The sequence below is a fragment of the Camellia sinensis genome, chromosome 8 (genome assembly GCF_055761805.1).
Source record: "Camellia sinensis isolate YWXY chromosome 8, ASM5576180v1, whole genome shotgun sequence".
In the NCBI taxonomy this organism is placed as follows: Eukaryota; Viridiplantae; Streptophyta; class Magnoliopsida; order Ericales; family Theaceae; genus Camellia; species Camellia sinensis.
In genome coordinates, this window is record NC_138968.1 from 134,701,369 (window position 1) to 134,722,231 (window position 20,863).

The 20,863-nt window shown below is 33.5% G+C and overlaps 1 protein-coding gene, 1 long non-coding RNA gene and 1 pseudogene across 4 annotated transcripts in view; 2 read left to right on the top strand and 1 right to left on the bottom strand.

The window, feature by feature from the left end:
• The window catches only part of LOC145797133 (uncharacterized), a 32,431-nt gene extending 22,420 nt beyond the window's left edge, over positions 1-10,011 (bottom strand). For both annotated transcript variants that reach the window (XR_014338257.1, XR_014338256.1), the window contains exons 1-2: positions 9,646-10,011; positions 9,499-9,573 (exon numbers count right to left, since the gene is read on the bottom strand). This is a non-coding gene — a long non-coding RNA (uncharacterized LOC145797133). The remainder of the gene's footprint in view (positions 1-9,498; positions 9,574-9,645) is intronic.
• LOC114277339 (G-type lectin S-receptor-like serine/threonine-protein kinase SD2-5 pseudogene) lies at positions 7,038-8,346 on the top strand (annotated as a pseudogene).
• On the top strand, positions 9,580-18,268 carry LOC114296253 (uncharacterized). 2 transcript variants are annotated; one of them, XR_014338255.1, is made up of 6 exons: positions 9,580-9,741; positions 10,165-10,218; positions 11,677-13,441; positions 13,513-13,649; positions 13,729-13,804; positions 13,902-14,045. XR_014338255.1 is itself a non-coding variant. In XM_082883532.1 (6 exons), the coding sequence occupies exons 3-6, from the start codon at positions 11,905-11,907 to the stop codon at positions 14,126-14,128; spliced, it is 1,230 nt and encodes a 409-aa protein (XP_082739658.1). In that variant the 5' UTR covers positions 9,580-9,741; positions 10,165-10,218; positions 11,677-11,904; the 3' UTR covers positions 14,129-18,268. The 2 variants fall into 2 exon arrangements, 1 of the variants encoding a protein (XP_082739658.1); XM_082883532.1 differs by having other exon boundaries at positions 11,677-12,694; positions 13,902-18,268.
• The last annotated feature ends 2,595 nt before the right edge of the window (positions 18,269-20,863 follow it).

The window sequence follows — 20,863 nt, forward strand, 5'->3', positions numbered from 1 at the left end:
GCTTTGGACGGGCCGATGGATCGAGCCTCGGGTCGGGCCGGTGGGCCTGGGCCTAGCCTCGAGCTTAGGTCGGGCTTGGACGGGCTTAGCCATTTTTTTTTAATTCTTTTTAATTTTTCTTACCAAAATTTTATTATTTTCTACAAAAAAGACATTGCGCCTCGGGCGGGCTGGGCCTCAGACCGAGCCTTGAATGGGCCTTAAGTGGGCTGATGGGCTGGGCCGAGCTTCAAAGTGATGGCCTAGGCCCTAGCCTAGAGCCTCGGACATGCTCGGACCCAGACCCAAACGAGCCTGTCTCGGGCCGTGGGCTGGCTTCGGGCAGCCCATAGGCCGTGGGCCAATTCTACATTCCTATCAATGTGCATGTTAACATGTCAATATGAATATTCACATTGTCAATGAGCGGGGCCGGGCCTACCCTGGGCCGCAGGCATGCTTCGGTCAGTGGGCAAATTTTACACTCCTATCAATGTTAATGTTAACATGTCAATGTGAATATTCACATTGTCACGGGTAGGGCCAAGCCCGCCTCCGGCTGCAGTCGGGCTTTGGGCCACTCACGGCCTGCGGGCTAATTTTACACTCTTATCAATGTGAATGTTAACATGTCAATGTGAATATTCACATTGTCAACAAGCCGGGTTGAGCCCGCCCTAGGCCGCTAGCCAATTTTATACTCTTATCAATGTGAATGTTAACATGTCAATGTGAATATTCACATTGTCAACAGACCGGGCCGGGCCCGCCCCGGGTCACCCACGGGCCGTGGGCGCGTTTCGGGTAGCCATAAGGCGCGGGCTAATTTTACACTTCTATCAATGTGAATGTTAACATGTCAATGTGAATATTCACATTGCCAATGGGCCGGGTCAGGCCTGCCCCGGGCCGCGGGCGGGCTTTGGCCGCCCATAGGCCGCAGGCCAATTTTATACTCTTATCAATGTGAATGTTAACATGTTAATGTGAATATTCACATTGTCAACAGGCCGGACCGGGCCCGCCCCGGGCCACCCATGGGCCGCGGGCAGGTTTCGCGCCGCCACGGGACGCAGGCCAATTTTACACTCCTATTAATGTGAATATTAACATGTCAACGTGAATATTCACATTGTCAACAGGTCAGGCCCGCCCCGGCCCGACTCGAATTTTTTCGGGCACCCACGAGAATCGACATGGGCCGAGCCCCTACACATTGACGATATGAATATTCACATTGACAGTGTGAACATTTACATTAGGGGCATTTTGGTAATTATGTCACCCATAGGACTTATTAAAACATAAGAAAATAATGTGAACTAAATGAAACATAAGTAGATAAAAAGGGTATTTTGGTCTCCTTATCTCAAATTGGACCTAATGAAATAGTTAAAAAGAATATAAATTGAATGAAATATAAGTGATTGAAAATGATATTTTGGTCTTCTTATCCCTTAAAAAAAATGTTTCACTAATTTTTCTAGATATAACGACAAGTTTTGACGGACATTTCAAAAAATCAAAATTTCAATTGCTTTAATGGTTTTTTTTTTTTTTTTTATATTAATTTTTCTAGCCGCCCTACACTTCGACCCAGTCTAGTCTACCATTGTAATATAATCGAAAGAAAAAAATGACATGTTAGAGCATCTCCAATGGTTTGCCATTGGAGCTGCCATTGCTATATATAGCAGCTGTCATTGAATTTTGATGCTCCAATGGCAAAACATAGCAGCTGCCAAATTTGAGAAATGCCAAAGCTTGTGTCAAATTTGACACAAGCTTTGGCAGCTGCCATTCATGCCAACTCAGCAAAAAACCAACGGTTTCAAAAATTATTCATCAAACAGATTCACAGATTCACAGAAAAAAAATTACAGATTCAGAATTAGAAAACATGAAAACGGATTGAAACATGAAAATTACAGATTCAGAATCATAATTAGAAAATTCAATTAAAAAAAAAACTTGTTAAAAAAAATTCAATTGAAAATTCAATTAGAAAATTCAATTACACATTTACAGAAGAAGATGAAGAAATAAAAAAGTTTGTAGCAAATCCAATTGGAGCAGAGAAGATGAAGAAATAAAAAAAAAAAGTTCTATATAAAGCAGAAGAAGATGAAGAAATCAGAAGAAGATGAAGAAATAAAAATCCAATTGAAGAAATCCAATTGAAAGTTTGAAATACTAATTAGAATTCACTTTATAAAAAATCCACTTTATTGAGTGTTTCAATCTTTATTTAGAAATCAGAAGAAGATGAAGAAATAAAAAAATAAAAAAGTTTCAATCTTTATTTATAATTCAATTAGAAATAAAAAAAAAAAGTGAAGAAATAAAAAAAATGAAGATGAAGATGAAGAAATAATTTTTATTTTCGCCAAGTGGTCCTCAAATGTGAGCAGCCCAAATTTTTATTTCCCCCTACCTCCTGATGAATAATTACGGGATAAATGTTAGTCTTTATTTTTTGCAATATCATTTTTATTTTTGATGTAATTGTTAGTCTTTTTTTATGTAGTTAAGGGATAAATGTTAGTCTTTATTTTTTGATGTAATTTTTAATGAAATTCCATGTTGTTTTAAGAAACATTTTTGAGTATTTTGTACTTCACAATGTAAAAAAAGACATTAACTAACATTAAAAGACATTGTAAAATAAAAAGACATTAAATGAAGAACATTTTATTAGAATAAAAAGACATTAACTGACATTAACTGTCATTAAAAAGATAAAATGCTGGGTTAATAATGGATGGTTGTTGGTGGTTGGTTGTTGATGGATAATTGGTGATTGTTTATTTTTTATGTGTAGTTAAAAAAATTTATTAAATATGTAGTGATATGTTTTTTGGTGGGGTGAATTAATCAAACAAATTTTGTTTTTTTTCCAATTTTTCTTTTTTTTTTTATTTTTTATATTTGTCTAATTTTTTTAACAAACAGATAAAAAAATGTCACAAAAGACAAAAAATAAATAAAAATAAAATCACAAAAAATCTATATCCAAACAACACCTACAAAGTTGGAGGGAAAGTTGGTTGAGATTTGCCAAAAATAGCAAATGACCATTGGAGTACCATTGCTATAATTTGACAAAATAACACTATTCATTGTCAAATTATAGTAATAGCAACCCCAATATAGCAACAACCATTGGAGATGCTCTTAGCCAAAGGAACGCGAGTTCCAAAAACAAAAGCCAAATGAAACGTTGGAAAGTCATGGACTCCCAATTTCTATGGTCCACTGACAGGACATTTAATTTAATTTTATTTTTTGTAAAATAGTATTTACACCTTCAAAAAAATTGTACCCATTTTTCTTTTGTCGATGAAGAAGTGTGGTGGGAACCGATTTTGATTTCTCCCACCTCAGTTTACTAGACTCCCACCCCCATAATATTTATTAAATATATTTATATATAGGTACTATATAAGGATAATTAGTGAAATATTTGTTTTTAACTTTGTATAAGAGGTTTAAAATATATTTTTTTATTAGCTAAAGTCTCTCTACATTTTCACAAAGAAAATTTGACTCAAATAAATTTTACCTGACTCAAAAAAAATTTCGTCAAACTCAGAGAAATTTCAGTCCTAGCTCAAAGAAATTTTAATTTTCACAAAGTAATAGAGAAATTTCAAAATTTCTCTGCATCAAGACGAAATTTCTCTAAATTGGATAAAAAAATTTTAAGTTGATTTTTTTTTTATAAATGAAAATATCAAAAAACCTTAACTAATATAAAAATATTATTGATGGTAAAAATTTGATTTAGACTCAATCAACAGTGATTGATCGACAAACTTAAACAAAATTTAATAAATAAAAAAAGATCAAACTTTGTGGTTGAGTGCTATACCTTAAACAGATTAAGGACTTCCTTGGAGGTAATTGAATAAAGAAGAAATGGAACATAATAGAATATGTATTAATCCAAATAAATTATCACTTGTTACTAGTTACAAAAACTTTAACAAGAATAAAGTATTGAATAAATACAGCAATCAACAAAAAGAAAAGAAATGAGGGTTGGAAAATCTACTCAGAGTAAACTACCAATAGGTCCTAATAGTTAGACTTTATTCCCATCAAGTCTTATTGAAAATAAATCTTGGTAAAATTGTCGCTAAAAATAATTTTTTGTGACAATTTTTTACATATATTGCTAAAAATTGACAATTAATGACTTTTTTTGTCACAATTTTTATAAATTCTCGTTAAAACTTATAATTAGTAACCTTTTTTATGACAAATTTGTCTCATATGACCTATTAGATAATAAGTTCACTTATTAGGACCTACACGTAAGTACTCCTAATTTAATCTACTCCTAAAATGGCTACTTTAATACTATTCCTAAATAACTCTTTGCAAATGTGATTGATAGTTGATGATTTTTCTTTCTTTATATCTCTCTTGGTCTATTCGTAGGCTCAACCGCGTGAGAGAAAGCGACAAGTTAAGCCCATGATTTCTTCAATATTATATATACCCCATGTTTGATAGGAATCATTTTACAGATTTGGTGCTTGATTTGATTTTGACACCTTGATCTCAGTAACTAAGTTTCAAATTGCCGCAACGGCTAACTTTCTTACTCTTCATTTAACATGTCATCATGACACTTCCTTAACACATATGTCATGTCAGGTTAACATGTATGTCGACAATAATAATAATAATAATAATAATAATAATAAATATGGTCAAGATTATTTTTTGAAAATAGTTTATAATTTTGATCAACATATTATAATTGAATTTAATCATAATTAATAGACTATAATTGATAAAAAAAAATAAATAAAATATAATACAAACAATTATATATTTTTTATTTTATAAAATCTTACTATTGGAGACTTTAAAAAAATTCGCTTAAACTTATTATAAAAATACCTTACATTTGTCACAAACAATAGTGCTTAAACGAGAAGATCAAAGTCCGATCTTTTTGTTTGTGCATGTATTAATATTATTTTATTAGTCAACAAAATGTCCACGCGCTTTTTGACGTAACAGAAGGAGTGGGGAACGTAAGACAACATCTCAAGGACTCTTGCAATAATTGTTGTGAACGGTTTTAAAAACAACAATAATTAAAAACAACAATAATCTCAAGGATCTTTTAGAATTTTTTTTCCTAAAATTTTTGTATAGTTGAGATTTAATGACAAGTCATATCAATTTTTTAGCATTAAATCTTACTCATACAACACATCACTTTAAGAAACTTTAGGAAAAAAAAACTCTAGAGGATCCTTGGTGCATTTTTTAGAGACCCTTACAATCTCTTTTGCATCTTTATCATTGATGGTGTGAATTTCACACATACATGAGTGAGTCTCATTTGTATATCAAAGGTGGAGATCCAAAGGAAGTTGTGAGGGTCTTCAAAAAATGGAGTCTCAAGCATTTTTTGATTTAAAAATGGACGAGGCTTATCTTCAGTGTGAGATTGAATTGAAACATATTGTTAGATCTGTGGATGTTTATTACGGTTCTTATTTCGATAGTTTGACTTGTTTAGTGTATAAAATTTGTCGAGTACTTTATTCTTGTAGAAAATTATGTTCATCAGATATTAATAGTTACTTGATTAGATCAAATTTTTGTCAATGGAAAATATAATTTTCAAAATAAATTATTGACAAAAATTTGATTTAATCAAGTAGGTATCGATATCCGATCAACGTGATTTTTTACAAGAATAAAGTACTCAACGAGCTCTATATACTGAACAATTCGGATTATCAAAATAGAACCCGTGATAGGCCTCACATATCCAACAACACCGTCCAAACCTGGCCCTTTAAAAATTATAGTTTGAATTTTACGCAGAAATAACTTTGTGTTTCGTTTCAATTTTTTAAATTTAATTTTTTAAAATTTGAGTTATTTGTTTTTCGTTTTTTTTATTGAATATTTTTAAAATTTTAAACAATTTTTTTACTTTTTTAGATACACTTTACTTACATGTATATAAAAAGTAAAATATTTATAAAAAAAAATATCTTAAAAAATTAATAAATACATAAGAATACGATAATATATTATTGTATTTTCATTTTTTGTTTTTTTTGGTATGTTTGTTATTTAGTAAATTTTTTTAAATTTATTTTACAAATATTGTACTTTTTAAGTATATTTATGTTAGGTATTTTAAAAAAAATACTTCAAATATTAAAAATATTCAATGAAAACAAAAAATTTCAATTATCTGAAAAGTGAATTCATAAAACTCAAGCCAAGCAAGTTGAATTAAATTCATTTTATACTTTGTATTCACACTACATCAATTTAATATCCATCCCAAAAAAAAAAAAAACCCACTCGAGAAAAATCACTCAAGAAAAATCTAGGACAGAGTACGTGGGTTCATAACATTTTTGTCATCAATTCTATTATAGATACCCACACAAACATGACCCGCACAATCCTACTCTCATCCCAATCACTCATAATGTGGGGCCCACACATACATGGGTGGACCCCACGCACACATTTCAGGAGCCAAGATCAAATTGGATCCCAAACATTTCTGTTTTGTTATTTGTAATAGTGATTTATGAGTGATTTGAAATGCAACACTTTCCTAGCAATTCTGCATATGCTAGATACGAAATCTGAAATTTGCAACTCACCTTTCTTCTTCAACACCTTCTTCTCCATTGCTTTCCCAAAAGAAAACCAAAGACTAGTGAACAAGATGAAGAAACAGAGCTCTAGTGGATAGACATAGACCACCCTCCAATGGGTCTGTGTTGTTGTTGCTGTTGTTCTTGCACTATTTATTATTATGTTGTTGATGCTGCTACAATTATCACCTTTTTCATATCCTCTGCACCTTTCAACAATGCCCAACCGGTAACTATTTTACCAATTCCTCCACCTCCATCTCAAACTTCTCCTCCACCTCCATATTTTTCTATTTTACCAATTCCTCCACTTCCATCTCAAACTTCTCCTCCACCTCCATCTCCGTCTTCTACTGTTGTTGTTCCATTTCCATCTCCATCTCCATCTCAGCTCCTGTTGTTGTTGCTCTATTTCCATCTCCATCTTCACCAGCACATTCTTCTCAAAAGAAATCAAGGCAACTCATAATCATACTTGGGTCCAGTCTCGGAGCTTTCTGTGGTGTAGTTTTTGTGGTTGCCTTTTCCTTTTACCTTCTTAGAAATAAAGGAGAATCCGAGGAACTTGATGAGTTCTATGTCGATCAAGTACCAGGGATGCCTACCAGGTTCTTTAGAAAGATTTGAGAGCCATGACATGCAATTTCAATGACAAGCTCGGGGAAGGAGGATTTGGGTCAGTGTTTCAAGGGACATTAAGTGATGGCACCAAAATAGCAGTGAAGTGTCTCAATGGTTTTGGTCATTTTAAGAAGTCATTCTTAACTGAAGTTGAGACAATAGTCAGCATTCACAATGTCAATTTGGTGAGATTAATTGGATTCTGTGCTGAAAAATGATATCGGCTTCTAGTTTACGAGTATATGTCCAATGGATCCTTGGATACATGGATCTTCCACAGGCACCAAGGCCTCACTCTTGGGTGGCATTCCAGAAAGAAGATCATCATGGATATAGCCAAGGGACTAACCTATCTCCATGAGGAATGTAGGAAGAAAATATTTCACCTGGATATCAAACCCCAAAACATCCTCTTAGATGAATACTTCAATGCAAAAATTTCTGATTTTGGATTGTCAAAACTAATTGATAAGGACCAAAGCCAAGTTGAAACAATAATGAAAGGAACACCAGGCTATTTGGCTCCCGAATGGTTGAACTCAATTATCACTGAGAAAGTAGATGTTTATAGCTTTGGTGTCATGGTCTTGGAAATGTTGTGTGGGCGCAAAAATTTGGATAGGTCTCAGCCTGAAGAAGATATGCATTTACTAAGTCTATTTAAGAGGAAAGCAGAAGAGGAACAACTTTTGGATATCATTGATAAATACAATGATGACATGCAGATACATAGAGAAGAAGTTGTGGAGATGATGAGGGTTGCTGTGTGGTGTCTACAAAGTGATTTTTCAAGGAGGCCTTCCATGTCAGTGGTGGTTAAGGTCTTGGAGGGTTCTATAGAAGTTGCAAACAATTTGGATTATAACTTTACAACTCCTGTGGACAAAGAGCAATCAGAGCTGCCGGTAACCAAGTGGATGCCATTGGTGCTGTTGCTAGCCAATTATTTCCATCAGTTTTATCGGGACCAAGATAAAGCAAGTAGAGTTCAACAAACAAATACAGTTGATTGTTTAAAGTATTGAGTATTTCTTTCTCTCCTTTTGTTTTTTTGTTTTTGGACGAATAAATTTTAGGATTTCAATTTACTCTGGATTTAAACTTTGATACAAGGGAAGAAAACTGTCAAAACATGTCTGGTATAGTTCCCCATTCACACCACTCTAACTTGGATGTGGTTGGAATTTGTAAAGACCTATCTAAGAGTTGTATTTCTGCTTAATTTTGTGAAAGGTCCTTTAAAATTCCATGTTCACACACCCAGGTCCTCTAAGCCCAAATATGTGGTGAACTATAAATAAAGAGTTTTATTTGTGCAAATCACACCCCATGATACCAGGATTAATGGTGTTTTAGGTAGTGCCTTCTTCCACTGATAAAATTTTGACTCTCTCAATAATATTCTTCCTTTTTATCTTTCTTCAAGTTCTTCCATCATCATTGCCATAGAGCATACCGAACCACATGAATGTAGTGAGCCAGATTAGATTTCCCACTTTTTTAATTCAAACATTCTCAAGTTCTGTTGCAAAAGGGAAAAAGATAGATATTTTGTAAGAGGATGTGAGTTTCTCACGATTCAAATAAAACGAGAGAATATCAATTAGTGGGTTTTTCAAAGTTTCTTTCCAAAGATGTGTAAGAACAAAGCCAGCTTATATTTTGGAGAAATTCAGAGCCATTTTTTGACTAATAAATTTGGTTGATAAAATTTGTTCTTGAATTGCTTGGAAAGAAAGAAACTTGTACATCTTAGTCTCTAGAATGTGCTTTTTTTTCTCCCTCACCTTGAGCTTGACTGGGAAGACAGAGAGTGTGACACGATGAACAGAAAAATTCAGTATTCACTTGCCATGTTTTTCCCCGACAATGCCTAAGCTGTTGAGCATTCAATGGCCAAACTGTCCACTACATAGATCAAGTTCCTGGAGTGCACACAAGGTTTAAAAATGCGGTGTTACGTAACGGTTTCGGCTGTTACGTAACGGTTTCGGTGGTAGGCACTACACGTTACTCCCGATTTTGCGGTGTGATTGAAATTCACAGGTGTATCGGCCATTACGGCCGTCGTAGCAGTCGTAACGGTGATGTAACAGCCGTAACGGCCCGTTACGAACGTTACAGGGCATCTTTAGCTGATTCTTTTCAAAAAAAAAACAAAAGAAAAAGCTGAAAAGGCTGAAGATTGATGTCCGATACACATCCACAAATTTTCAAAAGAAAAAACAAAAGAAATAGATGTACATACCTTTAGCTGTCGTCTTTTGCCTTTACAGCCCATGAACCAATTTCAATTGAAGTGAGATTCCACAAATTTTCAGATCTGAAATGCTTATGAGTGAGAAATAGAGAGAGAGAAGAGAGAAGAGGGAAGAGGGAGATGGAAGAGATGAACCTCTCTGCTAGCTTGATCTTGCCTTTGTTAGCTTGATCTTGCCTTTGTGCTGATCTTGCCTTTGTTAGCTTGATCTTGCCTTTGTGTTGAACAATAGTAAGTCCAGAGTTTGATCTTGCCTTTCTTTATCAAATTTTATTTGCTCAGTAGCCTCTCTCTAGCTTCGTGGGGAAGATAAGCACTGCCCCTTTCTTTATCAAACTGTTGACTTCACAGATAAGCATTTGTTTCCTTGTGGTCTCCAACTGGCCAAGATTATTTTATTTTATTTTATTTTTATTTTTTTTAAACAATGATTTCAAATTTTAAATTTTATAAAATCTATAAAATTTATGTGATATATTTAATAATTTTAATTTAAATATATATATAGAACTATACACTTATTTTTAGTATTATATATATATTAATTAGTGATTGATTTTATTTTTTTTTATAATATCTAAAAATCATAACACATTTAATTATATGAATACAGTTTATATATGTCAATTTTTATTGATTTTTTTTTTCTTGCAGGTTATTCAAAAAGATAACAAATACTCAAGTGATTGAAGCCCCAAAACCAACTATGTATGAATTTTTTTCTTCATAATTTATTTTTATATGATCACATTACCATGCAAACTCCAAATGTATAAAGAGTAGTTACATTTTTTTAATAATCATTTTATTTAATATTTAATTATAAATATTTTTTATTTTGTTATTGTAATGTGTTGTGACAACAATGTTGAAGTCACTATTTTTTTTTTAAATATCTTTTTTAAAAAAAAAATCAATACCTCAAAAAAAATTATTTATAATTTATTTTTTAATTTTTATATGATTATATTAGCATGTAAACTCCAAATGTATAAATAGTGGTTGCATTTTTTTTATAATTATTTCATTTAATATTTAATTATAAATATTTTTTATTTTGTTATTGTAATGTGTTGTGACAACAATGTTGAAGTCACTATTTTTTTTTTAAATATCTTTTTAAAAGAAAAAAAAATCAATACCTCAAAAAAAAATTATTTATAATTTATTTTTTAACTTTTATATGATTATATTAGTATGTAAATTCCAAATGTATAAATAGTGGTTGCATTTTTTTTGTAATCATTTCATTTAATGTTTAATTATAAATATTTTTTATTTTGTTATTGTAATGTGTTGTGACAACAATGTTAAAGTCACTATTTTTTTTTTAAATATCTTTTTAAAAGAAAAAAAAATCAATACTTCAAAAAAAATAATTTATAATTTATAATTTATTTTTTAATTTTTATATGATTATATTAGCATGTAAATTCCAAATGTATAAATTGCGAAAACAACACACCCAGTAGTTAGGCTAAAAATAAATGCAAGGAATTCAAGTTCCAACAGGTTTACTTGGGCTTGTTTGGCCCTAGTTGCTTTGGGCCTTTATATGGTTTGGTCCTAAATTGAATTTGGACCAAGCCTGACAGTAAGCTAATAACATGTATGGTCCAATTAGTTCCTCCAGTTTTAAGATTAAAAGGAAACCTTAAAAAGAATATATATATATATATATATAAATTTCTTCATAATTCTTTTATTTTTAAAAAAATTCTCTATGAGATTTTAATTGTTCCTTTAGGAACAAACAAATTTTTTATTTTTAACAGAATGGAAAAGGTTCATTTGTGTATTTTACAAATAATTGTACATTTTTTTAAAAAAAATCTATGCGTAGAATAATTTTAATATTCTTAACAAAAAACACACTCTTAACAAAAGTATTTTTCATTTCGTTTAAGTTATGCAGAATAAAAGTAAAGGTCACATGTTGCTCTCAAGTCACAGTTGACAATGAGTCATATTAATATATATATACAAATTTTACACTTTTAATAAATGCACGAGATTAGCACCCTTAATTACCAATGAGTCATGTTAATTTTTGTTATAATCATTTCATTTAACATTTAATTATAAATATTTTTTATTTTGTTATTGTATTGTGTTGTGACAATAAATAGTGGTTGAATTTTTTTATTTTTATTTTTTGTAATGCAGAATTCAAATTCAAAAATTTCACGACAAAAGGGTGCCAATGATGAACCCCCAAGTGATGATATTGGTTGGAAATTTGGAACTCAAGTTGAAGGCACTAGGCATCATATTATTTGCAAATTTTGTGGACATCACATTAAAGGTGGGATTACGCGTTTCAAACAACATTTAGCACATCAAACGGGGCAAGTGCATTCTTGTCCTAATGTTAGTAGAGACGTGAGGCAAGAAATGATGAAACATTTACAAAATAAGAAAATGAGTAAAGCAGACAAACAAAAGAGAAAAGCTGAATTGGAAGCACATATTAGAGGAGATGATCTTTATGATGAGGATGAAGGGAGAGATTTTGTAGATCTTCGAGATGATGACTCTGACTCTGATCCAGAGATGACTAGGGCTCGACAAGCAAGTATTCGTTCACAACAACAATGGGAGGAAAGGCAACAATTTAGACGAGGTGTTGCAGGTCATGGATCACAATACGATGCAGGTGGTAGTTCTGGTGCAGGGGGTAGTGGTCAAAGATTGCCTAAAGGGTCAGGTATTGCTAATGTTTTTCGTCAATCACAATCCGTGTGTGAAACTAGTGGGAGTGGACGTAATTGGATTAAGCCCAATGCTCCTGAAACAAGGTTGAGAGCAATGGATGTAGAACTCCAAAAGAGCAAGAGTACAAAGCAACGAAAAATCTCTACAATGAATTTACAAAAGTTAAAAGAGAGATTGGGGCGGGCAGTGTCCAAGTTTATACTCTATAATCGTATTCCATTCAATGCAGTTGATTCAGAGTATACACAACCCATGCTTGATGTTGCTGCTGAAGTAGGGCCAGGAGTAAAGGGTCCTAGTGCTTATGAAGTTTCTGAAGTATATTTGGGCATGGAGTATGCTGAAATGACAAAATGGATAGGATCATTTAAGGGAATTTGGGAAGAGAGAGGTGTATCCATCATGTGTGATGGTTGGAGCAGTCTAACTCGGCAACACATCATCAACTTCTTAGTGTACTGCAATAGAGGTACTATATTTCACAAATCAATTGATGCCTTTAATATTGTTAGTAGGACTGCTGAATATTATTTTGGGTTGTTAGATAAAGTTGTTGATGAAATTGGAGAACAATACGTTGTTCAAGTGGTAACTGATAATGAACTTGCATTGAAAGCTGCCGGTAAAATGTTAATGAGAAAAAGGAAACATTTATATTGGACAGCTTGTTCAGCACATTGTATTGATCTCATGCTAAAAGACATAGCTAATAAGAAAAGTGTAGCAAAGGTGATTGAAGATGGTAAAACCATCACCAATTTCATTTATAATAGTGGATGGGTGTTGGATTTAATGAGAAAATTCACTGGAGATAGAGAATTGATTCGACCTGCCATCACTCGATTTGCTACAAATTTTATTGCCATTGAGAGTATTGTTAGATATAAACAACAATTGAGAGCTATGTTTAATAGTGATGAGTGGAAGAATTCTAGATGATGGAAGGCAAAGACTGGGCAACCTTACAATATGAAAAAAATTATTTTGGGAAAGGAGTTTTGGCAGAAAGCAACAGAACTTTGTAAAGTTCATGAGCCCTTAGTCAGAGTGTTGAGGTTGGTTGATGGGGATGAGAAGCCAACAATGGGTTTCATATATGAAGCTATAGATAGAGCAAAGTTGGCAATTAAAAGAGATTGTCGCTACTACACCGACTATTGGAAAATTATTGATACTCGATGGTCTTTTCAATTGCATTAAGATTTGCATGCAGCTGGTAAGTGTTACGATTTCAATTATAAAATGTACATTTATTTACAATTATTAATTGTCTTCTTATTTTTGAAGGATATTTTTTAAATCCTCAATTCCAATATGGTGTTATCTCATCCAATGAAATGATAAGAGAAGTGATGGATGGACTTAAAAAAGTCATTACCAGACTGGAGCCTGATATGGATGCTCAAGTGAAAGCAACAAATCAAGTACGTACCAATTATTTAAATTTTAATAGTAATAATCTACTTTTGCAAATGTTACTTGTAATGATTGTCCAACTTGTAGTTGTTGCTGTTTCGAGATAAACAGGAAACTTTTGGCACTCCTTTAGCACAAAGAGCATGGAAACAATCAAATCCAGGTTTTATTTTCAAAATTACAAATTTACAATATATAAATACTTAAATAATTTTCTATCATATTTTGACTTATGTCTAGTGTAATGTAATTTTGTGCAGCTGAGTGGTGGATTATTCATGGCAGTTGTGCTCCTGAACTTCAAAAAATAGCTGTAAAAGTATTAAGTCAAACCACCACATCATCTCACTGTGAACGTAATTGGAGTACTTTTAGTCTCATCCATACGAAGACAAGGAATAGATTGAAATATAAGAAAATTCAAAGATTAATCTTCATCACCTATAACATGAGATTAAAATTGAGACATGTTAAAAGAAGCAGCTAAGAGGAGATTGATAGGAGTTTTAATCCTATTAACTTGGATTGCATATTTGAAGAAGAAGATCCAATAAGTCCATGGATAGAAGAAAGGAAAAATCCTTTACTAGATGGTGTGGATAATTCTGAATGGCTAGATTTGGTCTCAGATGATGGTGGTGGTGCCGGCGACGATGACAGCAATGGCGATGGCAGCGATGGAAACGGTGGTGGTGGCACCCATAGATATCAAGCTCGACGCACTTCTCAAAGCTCAACTCCTACTCTAACTCTGTCACGACCCCAAACAGCCCCTAGTAGTTTGGTGCCGTGATGGCCAGTAATCCGAGATCACCGGAGGCCAACTTGCAAGATTTACACACACATTCAAAGTATAAACATATGGGGCTCACAAGTGCGGAAGCAAAATTTAAAATACAAGTGGTCCATAAGAGCTGTGCTTAAGTCAAATGAGATAGCAACCATTTACATATGGGTTATAACTTAATTACAAACAAAGCAGAATGCAAGTTACATTTTTCGTATTAGCAAAGGGCTCCTCAAGCCGACATAAACAAATTGTACGAATTACAGGTATAAGAATACAGTCTGCCAGGTTGCCGACATCTTCTTTGCCGACATAGCAATCATACAAAAAAACATATATCTTGATCAAAAGGCTTCTCAGCCGACGTGTTCGAAGTACAAATATTATAAGTCGAGAAGCATGATTTTCAAGACTGCCGACATAATATGCAGGTTAAGCCGACATAATCAAAACCCAAAACAAGCTCCAGAAATCACACCTAGGCGTCACTGCCTTCTTGTTCATCACCTACATATATATAGAGAGGGCGAGCTTGGATACTCAGTGAATGGTATAAATAATAAAGGGGTTTGCATGAATAATAGCCGAAATCCTTTCAAAACAATACAAGACAAAAACTCTATAAATAACCAGGAATAGACCTTGCCCATCTAACAAATCTCCAAAGTTTCAAGGGATACTTACTAGCATCACATATTATAAATAATAACATTTCGGCAAATATGTCCACGCAGTAACCGTCCGTGGTAAAACAAGACAAAGTAAGATAGGCATCTCAAACAAGGGTGCTACGAAAGTTTAGAGTCCTCTGGCACAAGGGACCTTCAAGACAAGATGTGTTGCGAAAGTTTAGAGTCCTCTAACACGAGGGACCTTCAAGACAAGATGTGCTGCGAAAGTTTAGAGTCCTCCAGCACGAGGGACCTATGTTACAAAGGCCCGTAGCCCTCTAACACTAGAGTACAAATCAAGGGTGCTGCGAAAGTTTAGAGTCCTCCAGCACAAGGGACTTTCAAACGAGATGTGCTGCGAAAATTTAGAGTCCTCCAGCACAAGGGACTTTCTACGAAGGTCATCAAGACAAACTCATACTTGATATACAAAACACGGACAATTATTCATGCTTTACAAACACTTTCAAAACAAGACAAAGCAAAGACTTTATCAAACGTATAACATAGCTTTATTAAAAATACCACTCACCTTGTTCTTCAAACGTCGGGGTCAGGGCAAGTCCAAGTCCTGACAACACATGGCAAAGTCTATTGAATGCACTACTCAAAACAAATCTAGCACACATGCAAATGACCTCGGCATTCTTCAAAAACTAAGTCAATCAAGTTGAAACACGGTTTCCTATCCTTGGAAAAACACGCTGGGCAACTACCAGGTCTAGGCCGAGGTCCCACACCTCCTTGCCGAGGTGTAGCCTCGATGGCCACATTCAAAAGTGAAGTCGGGAAAAGTCTGGGTTTCCCTCTTGATAAACATGAAGAACATGAGCATGAAGAACTTGAAGAACATGAACATGAGGAAGATGAATGCAAAGATCAAAACTTGTTATACAAAAGCTGAGATTTCATGCTATAACTACAAAAACGTGGACCTGGGTACCCACACTCAATGATCTTATCAAAACAAACACAAATGCAAGAGCTTTGATGCAAACTTTCGGATCAAACGAGGTTTTTCTTCAAAAACACATGAAAACCGTTTTCTCTTTCTAAAACCAACTTTAAATCGATGAATGGTGTGTAAAACAGGTTTGATCGTGCAATGCAGCTAGATGATGAATAAGAACAACAAGAATAGGTTAAGATTCTAACCTCAAAACTCGAATCTAACGGCTCAAGCTCTAACGATCAAGCTTGGAAGTCACCTTCTCTAGCTTAAACTTCTCCTCCTTCTAACTAGAGCTTCTCTCTCTAAAAAGGAAAGATTGATACAAAATGAAATGCCTCACACGACAAACACTGACTTAATCCCTCTGTCGGGACACGTGGCATCGGCTGATTCGCTCAACTCAAAAAGGTGACTGACTTGACAAGACAAGACCAAGACAAAGCGTACCCAGCAAGCTAGGCGGCACGAACACACCGGCAAGTAACGACATCGGCTAACAACAAGACTCCAGCTATCAAGGGGCAAGGACACGGCTTGGAAGGACAACACTTGACTAAACTGTGCCACACCCTGGCCTAGGTGTGCCACACCTCGGTCTAGGTCATACCATTCCAGGAACAAAATCACTCATGCAAGGATTCAAGGATCTAGAACGCCTAGATATTAACATCTCGGCCCAGATGATGCACATCTCGGCCTGGCAATGGGCACCTCGGCCTAGATGGTGACATCTCGACCAATATGCCATGGCGAAGATGGAGGTCAACCAACGGGGTTCCAAGATAGTTCTAAGTGACCAAGGTCTCGAAGGTGTCTAGGCTTGAGATGACCTCGGCAACGCACCAGATGAGAACAAAACATGTAAGCAATCATTCAAGCAAAACAAGACAAGATTGCAATTGCACATATTAAAACAAGATCATCCATAAATGTATGCAAGTATGACTAAAATGAGGGTTGTTACAAACTCAAAGTGATAATAGTGGTGGTTTAACACCGTCTGATGGAGGAGGTGATGATGGTGATGGTAATGGCACTTCTCATGGTGACGGTGGTGGTGGTGGCGGCGACAATGGTGGTGATGGTACTAGTTTTGGTGCATGAAGTGAAGATTTTATTGGAGGATTTGGATTATGTGATGTTGGGGAACATTATGATATTGGAGAACCTGTTGCACCTTTACCCCAACTACCTAGGAGGTTTCGTGGTAGTGATACCCGTAGGGATGAAAGAAGAATAAGAAGTAGAGAACAACAGCTTTATTCATCTGATAGTAGTCATAGTTATCCATATCACCCTTATCCATCCTATAGCACTGATAGCCAGAGCTATCCTTACCCACCTCAACAAAATTATCCTTGGCCCCCTCAACAACATGGTCCTCTAGGATACGGTTTGCCAAATTATCAACAAACTCAAGAAGGGTACGTTGATCTTTTTCAGCCAAGGTATCCATTTTCTCTCCCAATGCATGAAATAGAAAGGGATGACATGATAAGCACATTTACTTATATATTTCCTACTGGATGGAATGAAGGTAGTAGCAATCAAGCTCAACAATCTGATTCCCAAGATGCACCACGTCACTCATTTTGGTGGGGTGAAGGTAGCAGCAACAATCAAGCTCAACAATCTGAATCTCAAGATGCACCACGTCACTCATTTTGGTGGTGACATTATGTAATTTTAGTCGTAACATTGTGTAAAATGTACTATCTGTTATTTGTGATTTATGTTATGATGTTATGTGCTTTGTCAAGTTCTTCCATTATGGATGTATACTTTTTTAAAACTATTTGAGTTAAAATGTACATATGCTTCCACAAGTATAATAATTAAAAATAATTTTATACATCTAAGTCCAATAAAAGAAATTTTTTCCACAAGTGTAATATGGATTTATAACATATAAAGTCATTAATTATTGAAATAAAATGTAAAAAAAAATCATTTTCTAGTGATTTAAAATATGAAATATATTGGATCATACTTAAAAATTATGAAAAATTTATCAAAATTTATTTTAAAACCCAATAAATATGATTAGAAAAAAAAAATATGCGTATCGGTAAATTTTTTACAAATTGTGCGAAAAATAAAAAAATTCACAGTTCCGGTAACCGCAACCGTTACGCTGCGGCCTTTACACCCCGCAACCGCAACCGCGTCACCGCCACCGTTACGACGACCGCAACCGCTTTTCAGAACCTTGAGTGCACATTTGATTCTATTACTATGAGCTCAAAGGCGGTGTTTGGGAACTTGATTTTTTGGTTTTTTTTTCACTAAAAGACAAATTGGTTACAAAACAAAAAAAAAAACAAATCCAAACAAAATATCACATCAAACCCTATAATTATTTCACTTTTTCTCTCACAAACATCACATCGAATCATAAAAAAATCCAACTATCTTGCCAAATACAAAAAAAATTTCTCCAATAATATCTTACAATTAAAAAAACATACAAAAAAAACCACTTCTCAAACACCCACAAAGTCAGTATTGATAATTTCAAAAAGAAACTTTGGCAGGGACGATATGGATTGGTTTTTGAAGGGACTATTCTAAGCAATGGCACAAAGTTGCAGAGAATCATCTTGATGGTTTAGGCCATGTCAAGAAGTCTTTCATGGCAGCACAAGTCAAGACAATAGGCAACTTTCACCATCTAAACTTGGTAAGATCATTCAGATGTTGTGTTGAGAAATCGATGACTTTTAGTTTATGAATTAATGTGTAATAGTGGGTATTTAACAGGAAACAAGTGGTTGCTCTGGCTTGGCTAACTAGAAGAAAGATCATCCTTTGACATAGCTAAAGGACTAGTCCATCTCCATGAAAGTTCCAACAGAAAAAAAAAAATACACTTCGATTTTAAACCCCCAAATATCTTATAAAAAATTGTCACTTTTGTGTTACTTTAGTTATTATTTTTAACAATTAACACCTTAAATCGGTAAAATTAGTTCCCTTTGTTTCAAAATCATATGAATTGATCACTGGTATAAGGAGCAATGAAGGGAAATGTAGTCCCTCTCTAGTCAAATTAATACCAATTTTGTAAATGAGATTTTTGCACATGTAATTGAACTCCATCCTTTTTACCACTAAATTAATACCAAGCCAAACAAGCTTGACCCAAAAAAAAAAAAAGAAGGAAAAGAAGAGGGAATGATAGCAAAGTCATTTTGAGTTTTAAATGAAATCATTCAACAAAATCCAAGAAATCTTATCATTACTCTTTTCCTTGTAGTTGATGTAGATATTATTGGAGAATAATTTTATTTTTTTTCCATGCCTCTTTGATTTGCTCATATGAGCTTTCATAAAAATTTATTAACATCATTCATAATTTGAAACAAAGTGAATTAATGCGTTAATTTTTAAACTTGATAGTCCAAAAGATCAATATAATACAAGTGTAATAATTTGTGGATTAATGTGAAATTTTCCATCAAATAATTGTAATGCCCTTGACAACTTGGAACAAAGTGAAATAATTTTAATAATTTAAGGCGTGAATTTTTAAAATTGATAATTGGGAGAGTGAAGTGATATAAATGTCATAGTTTGAGGGAGAACAAAGTGAGATTTTTCCAATTTTCTTTCCTCAGAAAAAGGTAAAATTTCATTTTATGGTGTCGTGATTATCTATGAAAATTTGATCTCATAAAATAAAGTGAATGGTGATATACTTCCAACTCTGATTTCATATGAGGACCTTGGAATTACACAACAATTGAGGTATAATCAAGCGACTTTACTTTGGTCTGATTGGATGAAAGAGCAATAATGATTATATTCATTCATTCAGAATATCTTCATTTCAAATGATTGGTTTTGGATGAATTGAATGGCAAACAGTATTATGGTGAAAGCAGTCTCAAAGAAGATCTAGATGCCCATATCATGATGATACAAAAACTCTTTGACATTTAAACATAATTTTACATATAAAATTAAGGTTAAATTGTAAATATATTTTCTAAAATTTGTTTAAAATATGAATTGTCTTCTGTAATTTGTAAAAATTACAAATACCCTAATGTTTGAATTTTTTATTTAACATAATTAATTGATAAAAATAAAATTTCTAACTACTCTCCTATATAATAATAAAATTATCTGAATTATTAATTGAAATAAATTTCTAACATCATTAAAATTTGTTAATTGACTTGATGATTTATTAATAAAATAAATTATTTGTTATGAAATTTGAAATTTCAAGGAACAAATATAATTTTCAAAATTATAAAGAACAATTTGTATTTGAAGCAAATCTTACAAGACATTTATAATTTATTGTAAAATTAATCATAGAACTAACAATATGTATGCTTATTCGATGATTAATTTTGTGATTAGTCAGTTATATTCCAATAATTTGGAATGTAATCCTCTTGGTCCATGATATATATAGCAGTCAATTGGGCATATGGCTAGCGTGGGTGGGACACCTTGGGAATTGGTCCTCTTTGGAGGCAGTACACCTCCTTTCAAAACTTGATTGATTGGGGTCTTTGCTCCCATCAATATACGAGTTGCCACATTAATTTCGTCTTCTTCGGCAGCACAACTCAATTTCATAAATATGCATTAAGGTGTCAATTGGGGGTATGGGATTTGAGTGGTTTTAGAGTAAAAATTATAAAAGTACTGTTTGGTAACACTTACGTTTTCAGTTTTTTATTTATATTTATAAAAATTTAAAAAATTCAAATAAAAATTTGTTTGGTAAAATTTTTGATTTATAAATCAATTGTCTCAGTTTATAAATTTGGCCAAAAAATGAAAACATATTTTTAT